This window comes from Alligator sinensis, unplaced genomic scaffold, assembly GCF_000455745.1.
Source record: "Alligator sinensis unplaced genomic scaffold, ASM45574v1 scaffold1191_1, whole genome shotgun sequence".
In the NCBI taxonomy this organism is placed as follows: Eukaryota; Metazoa; Chordata; order Crocodylia; family Alligatoridae; genus Alligator; species Alligator sinensis.
Genome location: NW_005843133.1, coordinates 309540 through 325947, shown reverse-complemented (window position 1 = coordinate 325947; position 16408 = coordinate 309540). Strand labels below are relative to the sequence as shown.

Below are 16408 nucleotides of genomic sequence, written 5' to 3'. Positions count from 1 at the left end.
CCCTGCTCGCTGGGAGCCCCGCGTGTGCCTGACTCACCCGCTCCTCCCTCCGTGTGTTGCAGGGGCGGGACATCCCATGAAGCCTCATCGCCTGGCGCTCACTCACAGCCTCGTGCTGCACTACGGGCTCTACAAGAAGATGATTGTAAGCATCACGGGCTGGAGACCAGCAAGACTGGTCTGCTGGGGCTGGTGGTCCCTGCCTTGCGCAGTCTTATCTAGGAGGTAGACGAAATAGCTACGTCTAAGTGTGCCTGTGAAGTGCAGTCCAGCCTGAGCCATTGTAGCTATCAGTCTAGAACAGGGGCGGGCAAAATACGGGCAAGTGACTGGATCTGGCCCATGGATGCCCCTGTGGCAAATCCCACCTGCTCCCACTGGCCCAGGGCCAGATCTTGACCGGTGTGCACAGCTCCCAGCAGGGCTGTTCCCAGTGCTGCTGCACTTCCCTCGCCTCCGGTGGAGCCGCCAGCTGAAGCTTCCCTCTGCTCTTCCAGAGTGGCACAGCAGGGGCAGGAGCTGGAGGCAGGGCAAGCAGAGCAGCACCTGACGAGCTGGAAGCTGCGTGCTGTGGGGCTGTTCTGCTCCCCGCATCTCCAGTTGCAGCTCCTGCCCCTGGCACAGCTGTGGACTGCACTGCCTGGGCGAGCTCTGCTGCATGTGCATTTTCCAAGACCTTTCCCAGGATAGAGGTCAGGCTGATGGGCCTGTAGTTTGCTGGATCCACTTTCCTCCCTTTCTTGAAGATAGACACCACATTGGCCTTCTTTCAATCTTCGGGCACTTCATCAGAGCACCAGGAGTTCTTGAAGATCCATGCCAGGGGCTGGGCTATGATGCTAGCCAGCTCCTTGAGTACCCTGGGGTGTAGATTGTCAGGGCCAGCTGACTTGAAGGTGTCCAGCCTCTCAAGGTGTTCCTTCACAAGGTCAGGATTGATGGAGGGCAAGGAATCTCCCTCACCCAGGTCATCCCTGACCACTATGGGACAGGGAGTCCCATGGGATTGATGAAAGACTGACACAAAGTACCCATTTAGTAAGTTGGCTTTTTCCTTGGCGTCGGTTTTCAGTTGTCCCATCTGTTTTAACAGGGGTCCAATGTTGCCCTTGCTTTTCCTCTGGCTCCCCACATATCTAAAAAAGGACTTTTTATTGCCCTTGATACTTGTAGCTGGTTGTAGTTCATTTGTAGCCTTGGCTTTCCTCATTCGCTCCCTGCAGGTCCGGACCAATGCGGAATATTCCTCCTTGGAGGTGGATCCTGTCCTCTATTCTTTGTAGGTCTTTCTTTTTAGCTGCAGGAGGTCCGCTAGTTCCCTGGAGAGCCAAGGGGGCTGCTGTGCCCTTTTGCTGCCTTTCCTCCGAGATGGAATAGCATTAGCTTGTGCATCAAGGATTGCTCCCTTGAGGAGCGACCAGTCTTCCTGAACTCCCCTCCCCTATGGGTTGTGGTCCCTTAGGGCTTCACCGGCAAGCCTCCTCAGCTTGTCACAGTCAGCTTTCTTGAAGTCAAGGACTTCTGTGTTGCTAACTGTCTTGCCAGCTTTATGGCAGATGGTGAAGGTGATCAGCTCGTGGTTGCTGTCACCCAGCTTCCCTTTGATCGTTAGATTGCTCCCAATTGCCAGTATCAGGTCGAGCAGTGCTTTACCTCTCGTTGGCCCGTAGACTTCTTGTGTCAGATAGAGGTCATCCACGCACAACATCTACCTTGATTCCTGCATCTAAGCATTTTGTGACCTGGTCATAAAAAGAAACAAGGTTAGTCAGGCAGGATCTACCTGCTATGAATACGTGCTTGGTGCCCTTTAGCATTGCTTTCCCTGCTGGACTCCCACAAATGTGATCCTTAATAATTTTTTCAAAGGTTTTCCTGAGGATAGAGGTGAGACTAATCTGTCTATAGTTACTCGGATCCTCCTTCCTCCCCTTCTTGAAAATAGGGACCGCGCTGGCCCTTTTCCAGTCCTCTGGGACCTGACTTGAGCACCAAGAGTGCTCAAATAGCTGTGCCAGTGGCTCTGCTATGACACTGGCCAATTCCTTCAGCTGCCATGAAAAATGGAGAACATATTTTCTCCATCATTACATTGGATGGGATGCATAGCCATGGCTTGGAGTTCCAGGTTTTGATTGGATGCCAGGAAAAAACAATTTATAAACAGCTGAGATATTCTAAGCAGCATGCCATGTGGACCATGCCAGTGCAAGCCATGGGCTTTCCAGGCCTCATGCTTTACAGGGAATCCTGCCCCATAACCACTGCACCATGCATGCAGGTGTTCCCCATCCCTCTACCTCAGCTGTGGCCATGGGATCTCTCATTGCATTGTGGCCTGCACTGTGCCACCATGGAGCAGGGGCAGGAAGCAGAAGACCAGGGAGGGAGGGAGAGCCTGGAAATCCTGACAGCAGCTGCTGCTGCAGTCAGAGTGGTGGGAGTGGGGGAATGACAGTGAGGAGGGAGCCCAGGGGCCACAAATCAACCCTTTGCAGGCCACCAGGTGGACAGCCCTGCCCTAGCAGTAGCAGTAGCCTGGAGGGTGCTTTAAAGAGTAAGAGCTGGAAGCCCAGGAAGCCTCCCCATGTAGACTGCTGGGAGATAAAGGAGAGGACAAAGTTTTTTTTCTTTATCTGTCTGCTCTGGGCTGCAGTCTTCAGCAGCTGACTGAAGCAGAGCTCCACAGCCAGCTTAGTAACAAAAGAAAATTGAAGTGGCTGGGATAAGTTTATGGAGGGACTAGGATAACAGAAAGGGGCATTTTAGGTCTCAAGTTTGTGGGGGAAGGGGGCAGAGGGAGATGATGCCATCCTGGGGTTGCAGAACAGAGTGGAGAATGCTTTTTGTTTTTGTTTGTTTTTTACCATGCTTCTGAGCTCTCCTGGTTCCACATGGGGCTAGAAAGGCATTTTTCCCCTCATGTTGCTACAGGTGTTAGGGAGGGTTTTTTTTCCTTTCTCAGAACCACTGACTGCTGGCTTCAGCCAAGGTTGAGGATTTTGACCGGCATGTGTAAATGCTGGTGCTGGGACTAAAAAACCCAGAGGTTTCTGATTGATCTCTGGAATGGGTTACTGCTTAACCTGTGATAGGTTAGGATGTTTCTGCTGTTTTTGATCAACAGGCCTTATAGTTTTACAAGAGAGTTGCTTGCATATCTTAGGAATAGGTTAGATATGCACTTATATGAAGTGGCTTGGATAGGGCTGATCCTATCCTGCCTTGAGATGGGGGTTGGACTAGATCAGTGGAGGGCCAACCATTTTGGCAAGCATGCCAAATTAGAGTATTTGAGTCCAAGGCAAAGTCTTGGAGTCCAGGCCACCTGCCCCTTTGTTGCTGCTTTCCTCACTGCAGCACTGGGGAGGGGAACAGATAAATTTAGAATGACCCTCTAATAATTAGGTTCTATACATGTAAAACTTGCAACAGTCATCTTGGATTCGGGTAAATATGATAAATCTCACAGTCTCCCCAAGTACCACTCTGTTTTCTTCCCCCCTGTCAGATCTGCTGCTCTGCTTTCTACTCCCTGCCTTATCTGCTGATGTGTTGCCTGCCCCCTCCCCCATCCAAGCTCAGAAACATAGTAAAAAAACAACAAAAACAAACAAAAAGCATTCTCCATTCTGTTCTGCAACCCCAGGACAACATCATCTCCCTCTGCCACCTTCCCCCCACAAACTCCATATCACACTTTTCTAAAAGAGAACCTGAAAGAAAATTGCCAATTTTGAAACAAAGAGCAGAAACATAGGGGCAAGATGTTGAATTAAATTTTAAATTCAAAATCAGAAATTTGAACATTTGGAAATTTGCTATTAAGGTCCACCCAAAAAGCTATTCCTGCCGCTATATGAATGTATTATAAAAGGTCGAAATGAAAATCAACAGACACCGTTCTGTGCTGGAGAGCTGCTATCTATAAATAGATATCTCAAGTTTCAGAGATGCATCTTGCAGACAAGGTTCTTTGGGTAAATCTGATATCTTTCATTAAACCAACTAAACAGTTGGAAAAATTGTTCTTTGCAAGCTTTGGGTACAAACACCCTTCTCTTTTGCACCTGAAAGCTTGCAAGGAACATTTTTTCCAACTATTTAGTTGGTTTAATGAAAGATGTCACATTTACCCCAAAAATATTGTCTGCCTATGTCTTTAGACCAACACGGTTACAACCAACACCCCCAAAAGATGCATCTTGAAATCCGTGTACTTCTGGACTTTTCCCTAAGTGGCATACAGTATTTGCCTGTGGATATATTAAATCTGTATGTCATGTCGAAGAACTTACTTGTGAAGCTAGATGGCATATTGTGACAATAGTGAAGTGCCCCATAACAGTTTGTGATTATTGTATTTACCCAAATCCAAAATGCCCTTGGATATAAGACTCCCCCCCATAATTAGATTTTATACATTGAAAAATTATGAATTTATTATAATTTTCCACATATAGAATCTAATAGGGGGATTGCCTTAATTTTGTCCCTATTTTTGCTGCAGGGAAAGCAGTGGTGGGGGAGGCAGGCTGGGCAGGCAGCTTGCCCCCTGTGATCTGTTCTCCTCCTTCCCCCTTCCCCCCCCCCCCGGCTCTGGTACAAGCATCTAAAATGCAGCCTGAAGCACGGCGCACAGCCCCAACTCAGCCACCTTGGCCCCCCAGCAGCAGTGCGGAGCTGCTAAGCTGGACTGGAGCCATGTTCCATGCCCCAGGCTTTAGTGCAGACGGAGCTTGCTGTTGCTGGAGCAAGGGTAAGGGGGAGGTGGTGTGGGACAAAGGCTGCAGAAGGTGACCATGACAAGGGAAGGGGAGGGGGCCCAAGGCTGTGGGGACAAGTGCCCTATGTAGGGGAAAGGTTGTGGGGGGGTGCAGTGGGGGCTGACAGCTGCCAAGGGGAGAGGCAAGGGGTGCAGAGGCAATGAGGATGCAGGCATCAGATACGGCTCCAGCACAGGATTGGGGCTACAGCAGCTGTCTGCCCCTGTGCTGCCTTGTATTCTGTTCCAAGCAGAGTGGCTTCCCCGCCAGCCCACCTCACCCCACCCCCATTGCATGTTAAAGGGAGGAGGTGTAAAAATGTCATCTTGGATTCAAGTAAATATTGTAACATAATATTTGTCTCGATATGGGATAGTGTTTTCTGTGTGAATATTTTAGTTTAAGTTCTTCCCATTATAGTGGATGGTTTGAGATGGGCCATACTAGGACAAGTAGATGACTAAAGATGATCACATCAATTTTTCACTTAAGAGAAATGCCAAAAACACTAGCTCTGATTCCAACTGGATTCCCATCAGGACCAGTTTACTCAGAGAAGCCAAAACCCACCTGCAGTAAAATAAGCTTCCTGGAGACCAAAAAACTCACCAGGATTTAAGAGACTCACTTGGGGGAACAAGGGAAAAAATACAGACTGAGTACATTCAGACAGGAAAACCACACAGTACCCACTAACTGACCGATCTGGGATAGCAGACTTAAGGGATGAAAAGATGGCAAGCCCTGCAAACATAAAATATGTCCAAGGCTGAGTTAGTGGCACCATTGAGAGGAAAGGAAGGGGAGAGGGACAAGGGAGGTTTAAGTTGGATAGTAGGAAAAACTTTCTCACTAGGAGGGTGGTAAAGCATTGGAACAAGTTACCTAGAGAGGTGGTAGAATCTCTCCATCCTTGGAGGTTTTAAGGCCTGGCTGATAAAGCCCTGGCTGGAATGATCTAGTTGGAGATGGTCCTGGCTTTGAGCCGGGGTTGGACTAGATCAGTGTTTCCTGACCTTTTCCTGCCCAAGGCACTTACATTAATAAAAGTGTTTTGCGGCACACCGGTTAAGGCATTCCCATCCTCATACCTATTATAGCTCGTTCCCATGGCAAAATTTCACAGCATACCTGTTCATTTCTGACAGCACACTGGTTCTGACTGGACAGGGAACTTTAGAGCTTTAGCAGAAGATTGAAATGAGGAGCCAGAGTTAGATGTTTAGGGATTGAAAGCCCTATTTTGAAAACTGAGACTTGGATGAGGTGTCCAGAAAGCAGGGGGAAGGGGAGAAAGGCTGGAGTAGACAAAGCAGCAGGTTTAGAACCTCTAGAGCAACGTTTCTCAACCCATGGGTTGTGACCCAAAAGTGGGATGCAAGAATATATGAAAGGGTCATGAACAGATTTTAAAAATGGATTTTCCTTTAAAGAAGAAAAATGTGGGAAACCGTGGCTTTTCCTGTGCAGTGATCCTGCCGTGTTCCCTCTTAATAGCCTTTTTTCAAGCTGAGCATGTCTGTTCTTTCAGTTGCTCTTCATGTGACTTGCTTTCCAAGCCCTTTATCATTTTTTTTTTCTGCCTATCTTTGGCCCTGTCCTTTTTAAAACGTGGAGCTGAAAACTGCACATAAAACTCTATATCAGGTGTTGGTAACATTTTGCAATGGGGGGCTGCTTTAACAGAGATTAGTTCCAGGCACAGTCTGCTTCCAACCTAGCCTGTGCCAGAGCTGTCATTGCCACCGCTGCTTTTCTCCTGGCTGCCATGTGGGCCAAGCCCTCTGTAACCGAAATGTTGCTGAAGTCCCCCAGTTCTGTGATGAGAGATTAACAACCTCTGCTCTAAATGAAGCTTAACCAGTGCTGAGTGAAGAGGCTAGTACGTCTTCTGATACCTTCTGGGCATGTCTACATGTGCGCTTTAATGCGCAGTAGGCTATTCTACTGCACATTAAAGTGTCACAGCAAAAACAGTGCTAATACACTAATGCACTGTAGAATTCTTCTACTGTGCATTTAGCATCACTAAAAAGGTGTTAGCTTTTGCTACTGTGCATTAGAGCAGCCTAATGCACCTTTATGCATAGACAGCCAGACTGTCCTCTATGATAGCCACCCTATCAGGAGCTGCGGGGTAGCTCCCCAGAAATGCCAGGCCAGTGACCTCCCTAGTAAAAGGCAAAGAGGGGTGCCTCAAAACCCCAGCCCCCATATCCCTCGTGGGTTCGATCTGCACAGGGGGGAGCCCAGGCTCATGAGAGTCCTGAGGCAGGGTCTAGGGTGGTGGAGGGATTTGGTGCAGCGCCCAGGCTCCTCATGAGTCCTGTGGTTCCACTTCATGAGAGGGGGCCAAGCATGGCTGCGACCTTCTGAGCCTCACAGGGTGTAAGGCCCTAGGGTGAGGGGGCCAGGCACGGTTGCAGCCACCTGAGCCCCATGGGGTGGAAGACCCCAGAGGAGCCCCAGTGAGAGGGAACTGAGGGCAGGAGCCCAGTATGTGGGGCAGGGGCCCATTGTGTGTTTGTGTATGTTTATGTAGAGTTGCCCTGAACAGGGCCAGGGAAAGCTTAACTTGGGTTGGGAACTTGGCTGGCCACTACCCAGATGAGGGTCATGGGAGAGGGCCCAAGAGACTATACGTCTGCCACCCAAGGTGTGATCCGGATAAAGCCCCAAGGCCTACGGGAGCTGCTCCAAGAGGGAGCAGGGCAGAACAAGTCAATGCAAGAGAAACCCTGTGAGCGGGGTTGGAGTGTGAGAGGCCCTAGTGAGAGGAGGGCAGTGTGAACGTGTGTGAGAAAGAGGCCTGACAGTGAGGGCTAAGTTTGGTCTGGCTTTAGGCTGAGTGAATAGCAGGAACTTATGATGCCACCTGCGAGGCATGGGCCACCGTGTAGGTAAGGTTCGGAGTGGTGGATAGTGTCCCCTGGCATTGGGGCCTGTAATGGGTAGTCTCCTGCATTTTCCACCAGTTATGGGAACAGCAAAGTCCTGGCAGGCGAGACTGGGCGGACTGCCCTATAGAGACAGGTGGGCAGGCCGACTCGAGACTCGGCTCTAGGCTTGCCTCGTCACAACCTCTAATGGTTTTGAAAGCGTACATTTTGATTACGAGGCAAAAGTTAAGGCTTTAGTAATTTTGAGTAGCTGTAGCTTTCCATTATATATGCATAATATTGTTAACTTAGTTAAACATGTATCTTAAGTACAAATTTGGAGAATTCATGTTACAAGAATATTCATTTGAATCCATGCATGAACATAGTGAGACCAAGCACAAAGGGGAGTAGTTTCACACTGACACATCAGTTTGAGGTGTTTATCTATTTGGAGTTAATTTGTTGGTGAGAATTCTACAAATCAAAGTCATTTGAGCTTTGAGTAGATACTGATTCTTGTGTGTCCTTCTTTTGGAGGTTTTTAAACCATACCAGGCATCCCAGCATGATATGTGTCGATTCCACTCAGAGGATTACATAGACTTCTTGCAGCGAGTGAGTCCCAACAACATGCAAGGATTCACCAAGAGCCTCAATGCCTTCAATGTGGGTGATGACTGGTGAGTATTCTGTGCCTTGTAGGTGAATGGGAAGGACTAGGGTTAAGAAAAGGACTAGGGCTAAGAAACCTTGTAAGAAACCTTGTGGGATTTAGAATGGTATGTATCTGTCTGGATTGCAGGACAGACTGGACAAAGTCAGTTCTCGAGTATATACGCTATGTTATTATAGACCCCCTGTAGATTTGGAGCTGCTGCTGACATAGGCCAAACTGTGCACTGATTTAACATATACTAAATGTATTGTTCTTCCTGTCCTTCTGTTTTCATGCATTTCTAACCGATCTGGAATACTGCGTGTGGTTCTGGTCAGCAGTGTTCACCTAACATGAATTTAAAGTGGGATAGATACATGGAACAGCTTGCTACATGGGTCAGGGAAATGGAGGCCTATCCAGTGGAAAGAGATAAACGGGCTTGGCTTGTTTAGTGTAGCAGAATTAAAGCTGAGAGGGGATGTGACTGCCTTAGGGTGGAAACAGACATCAGTTTTTGTTGCTTTTATGCTGCCATAAAAACTTTTATGGTGTCAGCAAGGCCAAGCAAACAGATGTCCATGCCCCTTGTTATACCACAAATATATCAGTGATGAAGGTAGCATCAATAGGTGCCACTATTTAGCAGTTGGTGTCTGCTTACTGTATGGTGCAGGGCTGCCTATACTCTCCAGCCACCCCAGGTTGGTGCTCCAGGGGCTTGTGTGGCCTAGTCCTGTGCACCCCAGAAATAGCCATATAGGATCAAGCCCTTCAGATGTTGGGCATACTTGCCCAGGTTTCCCTGCTTACTAAGACACATTCTGAAGATCCCAGGGGCATATCTAGGTAGGAGGGGAAACCTTAACTTTCCCCGTTTACAGAGATGTGTCCTGGAGATCCTGAAAGCCTGACTTGGTAAGAGGGGACCCCCCAGCCCCTGACTTCCTTCACTTATGGAATTGCACCTTGGAGATCCCAGGGGAATGTCTTGGTAAGCAGGGAAAGCTGGGCAGGTGCTCCCAGGCCTTTCAGGGCCTGATGCTGCACAGGAATTCTTGGGGTTTACAGGACTGGGCCCCTTAAGCCCTGGGAGTACATGTTGTCCTTTGTCCTGCCAATTAATGCTGCAGGACAACAGTCTACATAATGAACTGAAATGGATGATATGTGCCAGGGCACATCCTGGCATAGCTAATCCACTTCATGTGATGATGTCTGTTTTTACCCTTCTGTAAATAAAGGAGAGAAATAAATGCCAATGAGGGGGAAGAGCAACTTGTCCTAGTATTGCCCTTTAGGTTAAGGAGAAATGTATATCAATTAGCAGTGAATAAATTTAAATGGGAATTTAGCCATTAGAGAAGTGAGGATCTGGAACAGTGTTCCATTTGTAGTAGTGGAAGCAAGAAATCTAGCTGGTTTTAATACATAGCTTATGAGCAAGCTTGTATGATGATGTTGCTTGTGATAGCCAGGGACTGGACTATATAATCTAGGAGATCACTTTCAGTCCTTTGGTCCTGTTGTCCAAAAATCCTACTGGCTAGAGTAGAATTGGGTGATGAAGATGGGGCGCAATTTAATGCTACTGTGAGCAAGAACAGCATGTATCCATGGATACAATTTGCTGCTTATAGCCAAGGGGCTAAGAAGCACCTTCAAAATAACAGCCTATAGCCCTAAGGGAAGTCGTGTGAGAGCAGACATCTGGACCTTTTGTGTTATCTTTTGCTCTTACGCTGTGTGAAGTCCTGCTCTCTCCCTTAGGTAGGGGCTTTGTGTCTTCTCTTTGTGATCATCCCCCTGAGACGCACATGGCATAGGGCAGAGTTCATTATGTAGACTTTTCAATCTCCTGAGCCTGTTGTATATCTCCTGATCAAGGTGGATTCATGGCAAACTGCCCGTCCAGCTTTGTGATTGCATTGGGTCTGCTGCCTGCTGCACATTGTGTACAGTGAGTGGGGTTCCAGTGATTGCAGATTAATTCCTTTACGAAAGAGAGTGTTCTTTAACCTGTTTGCTTTGTTAGCCACTGAAAATATCATCCTGGTTTTATCCCTGGATGTCTGTGTCAGGAGTTGGAAGGTGGAGTTTGCTTCTGTTTGAATTGTACATTTTTTATTTTTTATTTTTTTAGCCCAGTATTCCCAGGCCTCTTTGAATTTTGCTCTCGCTATACTGGGGCCTCCCTACAAGGAGCAACACAGCTGAACAACAAGGTATTGCTGAGTTGATAGGTTTTTCCTCTTCGTACTACTGTTGGACAAAAGACCAACACACAGGTTCAGCAACCAAGATCTTTGAGTGACACACAGATCAAGTGGGGCAAGGCACTGCTTTAGTACTGATGTTGCAAACACTGATCCATTACTGCATAAGTAGCTTAACTTGAGGGCAAAGTTGGTACTTCTAAAGGGTATGGAGTAGGAGTGAGACGGGAGAATGCTGTTATTATAATCTAGTCTTGGGGTAGGGTTGAATTTCCTGCTGTCTGGCAGGCATGGTATTAGGATTGTTGCTACTTTGCTGCCAGCTTTGAACTAATTTATTCCTCCTTTGTTTAGATCTGTGACATTGCAATAAACTGGGCTGGAGGTCTACATCATGCCAAGAAGTTTGAGGTAATGAATGAAATCTAAGTGTGTGTCTTGCTAAAGCCAAGCTTTTTGGTACTCTTCTGACTCCATTTTATTTTCTTTCTTTGGTAGGCTTCTGGATTTTGTTACGTCAATGACATAGTTATTGGGATTCTGGAACTGCTCAAGTAAGGACCTGGTGTGAATACAGCTGCTATACTATTCTGGATTGGAAGCAGTGTTGTGCATGTAGGCTGGGGATGGTATTGCTGTGTGATGGTGCTGTAGTAGCAGCATGGAAGCTGAACTTCTCTATATTGTAAAAGGGATTTGCTCTGGTTAACCCTTTGTTGATAAATATGAAGCAATGCTCATCAGAGGAAAATGTTTGAACCGTTTGTATAAACCTACTAGATTGGAAATTCAGCTGTATTGGTTTAGGAAACAGATGTAAGTATCATGTGGACAGCTTGAAGGGACCCTCTGCTTTGGGCAGAGAGAGTATAGTTATGATATAAAAAAATGAGAATACAAAAGAATGGTGGAAAAGCACTCAGAATTAATCAGGGGCTTTTGCCTCTTCCAACATTCTGTTTTGATCACCCCATGTCAAACAAGATATTGCAAAATTGGAGGTGGTTCAGATGTGAGCAATGAGAAGTGTAGGGGGCCAGATAGGGTTCTAGAGTAAGAGACTCAAATTAGTGTTGCATAGAAGTAGTTCTGGAGGTGGAGGTCACTGTGCATTCTTGGGCCCCCTGCATCCCTCCAATCCTCTACAGGCTCCCTGTATATCACCTCCCATACCATCTGTTTCTGGGACTACCTGCAACTTCTCCAGTGTCCTCCATGCAGGGGTGTGTCCCAGTGGCTCTGTGTTCCTATTCCTTCCCTGTTTCTTCATGATACAGCTCTTGTGGCATCCCATGCCTCTTCCTTCTCTTTAGTCCCATACCAGGTACTGTGTGCCCCAACACCCCTCTCCCATGTCTGGGACTCTGGAGGCATCCCAATATCCTCCCTTTCCCATGCTGTGTTTTCAGTCTGTCCCCAGTCTTGTCAAGGAATATGTGCAAGATCTCTTTTTTTTTTTTTCCTTTCCACCTTTTATTATCTAAGAGAGCAATTGTTTGGGGGACCAGCAGGTGGAATTCTACTTGCTGGGGTCATGAGGTACAGTACTAGTATGCTAGGAAGCATTAATTGGTGCCATCAAACAGTTGTTTAATTTATGGACAATTGCGATGGTCCTGTGGCTGTACTAACCTGATGTTGGGAACCAATTTTTCCTCCTCTCCTCCTCCCCTTCTTTCTCTCCCTCAGCTTTTCCCAAATTATTAAGGTTCTAGGCACTGAAGCCAAGACCCTGCCCCCCCCCCCAAGATGTTGGAAATGATTGGATGTGGCATCCATAAATTGTCATGTTAGAGATAAATACACCACGCTTCATAATGTTTCTACAGGGTCTTCATAGACTTCAAAGATGTTATAAAAATTCAAAATGAACAGCATAGAGATAGGGAGATCAAGATTCTGTATTCTATCTCACAATGCAAGAACAGGACATGTTTAATAAAGGTGAAAGTTAGAAAATTCAGAATTGATAAAAGAAAATGTTTTTCCGTAACATATAAACTTTAAACTACAGGAATCAAATCAGTAACTAATTAAGAGTGCTTAGAGGGAGACCTGAGGGGATGGCTTCCCTATGTCTGCCAACTCCAGGACTCCTTATACCATCTGAAGCATCTGGCACTGGATGCTAGTAGAGACAAGACAATGGAATAAATTGGTTTGTATGGTAATTTGACAATCCTTGGAAGAAAGTCAGTTTATAAAAAATTATCTTTTCTCTGCCTTTCATTAGTTTGGTCATTTTACCTTAGGTCTTTGGACATGCTTCTGGCTATTTTATGCTATGTAAGCAGTGCAGAGCAGACGGAAGTCTTTTCTAAGGCTTGGCTACCAATTCCCTGATGTCACAGAATTGCTGTATATTATGTAACCAGTCTAGCCAGCTTACTGCATCTTGGTCCCCCCACACATCATGGGAGCGTGAAAACAAAGTACACTGCCCTCCTGCTGTTCCTAATCTGGGAACCATTGCAAACTAGCATGAATTAGCACTGAATGCCTATTGATTTCTGCCTTACATACCTGGTGGTACAGGAGGAATAATAAATAGCATAAGTTAGAGTTAACTTCTGGGTCCACAATGAATTCCATGGTCAGGGAAGCCAAACAAATGCCTTAGAGCTGACTTTGCCTCAGCTGCACTCAACTGGTGCTGCCCTCTTGAAAGAACTCCAAGTACTCCTCATGTGTCCACACCTTGAGGCACTGGAATACAGATGGAAGAGTGACTGCTTGTTTCCTTCCTCAAATGATTCTACTGACTCCCCATTCATTTCGGAATATATTTAAAATTGCTGTAGCTTTTAAAGATTAACTTGATCTCTCTCACCCGGGGCTGCTTGCACTACGCTCCCACCTGTACCTGCCTCACATGGGTCAAACTGCCCCAGCCCCAGCCAGTGCACACAGCTTACTGGTGGGGCTGCTGCTGTAGTTGCTTAGGTACTGCTCAGCTCTCCCCCGCCTGCCTCCCCCTTCATCAGCTCCTCTTCCTCCTGCCCCTGTTGTTCCACGTGGGGCTGCAGGCAGCAGCGTGGGGAAGTTGTAGGGATGTATGCTGGGCGGTAGATGCCCAGCTAGGTTGGGGGAGGGAAGCTGAAACTGTGTGTGGCTTCTGCCCCAGCATGCAAGGCTCCAGCTCCTGGCTGCTTTCTACCTATTCAGCTGCCTGGCATGATGAGCAGCCACCTGTGGGTGGCTTGGTGGGTAGGAGGTGGCCTGGAGCTGGAGCCCTGCACACTGGGGCGGCAGCTGCCTGTCTGCAGCTTCTGCCCCCACTTGGCTGGGCATCTGTTACATGGCACATATCTCCATGGCTTCCCCATGCTGCCTGCTGCCTGGAGCAGTACAGGAGGGATAAGAGGTGGAGCCTCCAGAAGAGTGGGGAACTGAGTAGTATCTGGGTGGTTGCAGCCCTGCCAGGAGTTGTGGTGGTGTCTGACGTGTGGGTGGGGCTTGGCCCCATGCAGAATGCTGGGCCGGGGGGGGAAGTGGCATGAGGTTATAGATTTCATAGACATTAGGGGCTAGAAGGGACCTTGTGAGATCATCGGGTCCAGCCCTCCCCTCCCACCATAGGTGGAAAGTCAGCTGGGATCAAGTGACCCCAGCAAGAAATACATCCACCTGTTTTTTGAAGGAATACAGAGTAGGTGCTTGCACCACCTCTGAGGGGAGTTTGTCCCAGACCTTGGACACACGCACTGTAAATAACATTTTTCTTATATCCAGTCTAAATCGGCCTTCCTGGAGTTTATGGCTGTTAGACCTTGTTATCCCTTGGGGAGCTCTGGTGAACAGGTGTTCTCCCAGGTCCTGATGTACCCCTCTTATGTAATTGTAAACTGCCACCAAGTCCCCCCTGAGCCTTCTCTTCTCCAGACTGAAGAGTCCCAAGTTCATCAGCCTCTCCTTGTACGGCCTTCACTCCAGGCCTTGGATCATACGAGTGACTCTCCTCTGGATTCTCTCAAGCTTCTCCACATCATTCTTGAAGTGGGGGGCCCAACACTGGAGGCAGTACTCCAGCTACGGTCTCACCAGGGCCAAGTAAAGCAGGAGGATGACTTCCCTGGTTTTGCTTGAGATGCATTGGTGGATGCATGCCAGAGTTTGGTTAGCTTTGCCAGCCACAGCATCACATTGGTGGCTCATATTCATCTTGTGTTTAATCAAGACCCCCAAGTCCCTTTCAGTCATGGTGCTAGTGAGCGTAACACTGCTGAGCCTGTAAGTGTGCTGGGGGTTCTTCCAACCGAGGAACTTTACCGAGCACCTTACACTTCTCTGCATTGAAGGCCATCAGGTTTTGATCAGCCCATCTTGAGTGTGTGTCCAAGTTGGCCTGTATCCCCAGCCTGTCCTGCGGCGTGACTGCCCTCCCCCATAATTTGGTATTGTCCGCGAACTTGGCCAGTTCACATCCAACTCCCGAATCCAGATCATTAATGAAGATGTTAAAAAGTACAGTCCCAAGTACCAAGCCCTGAGGGACTCCACTGGTCACTTGCGCCATGTTGATTTGCTTCCTTCAACTAGTATTCTTTGGGTCCAACCCCGTAGCCAGTTGCCTAGCCATTGGACCATATGATGATCAAGGCCACCGTTCCCTAGCTTAAACATGAGGACATCATGGGGAACTAGGTCAAAGGCCTTCTTGAAGTCCAGATATATGACCTCCACATCATCTCCCTTGTCCAGGGCACTTGTTATCTGGTTATAGAAGGAGATGAGGCTGGTCAGGCATGACCTGCCAGTCACAAAGCCATGTTGGCTGGCATTCAGAAGCTTGACTTCTGTTGGTCTGGTGTTGATGGATCCCTTGACAATTTGCTCGAGGATTTTTCCAGGGACAGATGTAAGGCTGAGTGGTCTATAGTTCCCCGGGTCATCCCTCTTACCTTTCTTGTAGATAGGGACCACATTCGCTCTTTTCCAGTTATCCGGGATCTTGCCCGAGCACCATGATTTTTCTAATAACTCTGCCAAGGGGGATGCAATAATGTCTGCTAGCTCCTTCAGGACTCTTGGGTGCGTTCCGTCTGGGCCCGCAGATTGCGAGTAAGAACCCAGACTTAGTAGGGCTCACAGAAACCTGGTGGGACCCTACCTACAACTGGGCAGTGGGCATTCGGGGGTACACCCTATATAGAAGAGACAGAACAGAGAGGAAAGGTGGGAGGGTTGCGCTCTATGTCAAAGAGCACCTCACATCATCAAGGATTAGCTTCGGGTTAGAGGAGGGTCGGGCAGAGACACTATGGGTCAAACTAAAAAGGGGGCGTGGCGAAAGGGACCTTACGGTGGGTGTCTACTACAGACCACCCAACCAGGGGGAAGAGCTAGACCAGGACTTCTCCAGTCAGCTTATGGAGGCAGTTAGGTCAAGGGATGTTATTGTCATGGGTGACTTAAACTACCCAGACACTTGCTGGGAGGAGCAGACAGCCAGGTCTGACTGCTCGCGTAGGTTCCTGGCTGTATTACAGGACCTTCACCTTATCCAGGAAGTGCACAGCCCCACTAGGGGTAACGCCTTGCTGGACCTGGTCCTGGCCACGGGGGATGACCTGGTGAGGGGACTGCAGGTCCTTGACCACCTGGGCAATAGCGATCATCACCTGCTAGATTTCACTATCCAACGCAGGGTGTCACGGTCTTACACTAAGGCTAAAGCCCTTGACTTCAGAAGGGCCAACTTCAATGAGCTCAGGAGACTAGTGGGGGAGGCACTAAGGGCCCAGACGGTAGAGGAGATGGGAGTCCACGAGGGAAGGTCATACCTTAAGGGGGCAATCCTCCAGGCCCAAAGAATAACAGTCCCTGAGAGAAGCAAGGAGGGTAAGAGTGCTCAGAAACCCTCTTGGCTCAGCAAGGGCATTCAGGAAT

General features: G+C 48.0%; 1 protein-coding gene across 1 annotated transcript in view; it reads left to right on the top strand.

The window, feature by feature from the left end:
- The first annotated feature begins 28 nt into the window (after positions 1–28).
- Positions 29–16408, top strand: part of HDAC3 (histone deacetylase 3) — a 28014-nt gene continuing 11634 nt past the window's right edge. Inside the window, exons 1-5 of the mRNA XM_006037538.3 lie at positions 29–145; positions 8186–8328; positions 10447–10528; positions 10874–10930; positions 11018–11073. Coding sequence (XP_006037600.1) covers positions 77–145; positions 8186–8328; positions 10447–10528; positions 10874–10930; positions 11018–11073 — 407 coding nt within the window. The 5' untranslated portion in view covers positions 29–76. The remainder of the gene's footprint in view (positions 146–8185; positions 8329–10446; positions 10529–10873; positions 10931–11017; positions 11074–16408) is intronic.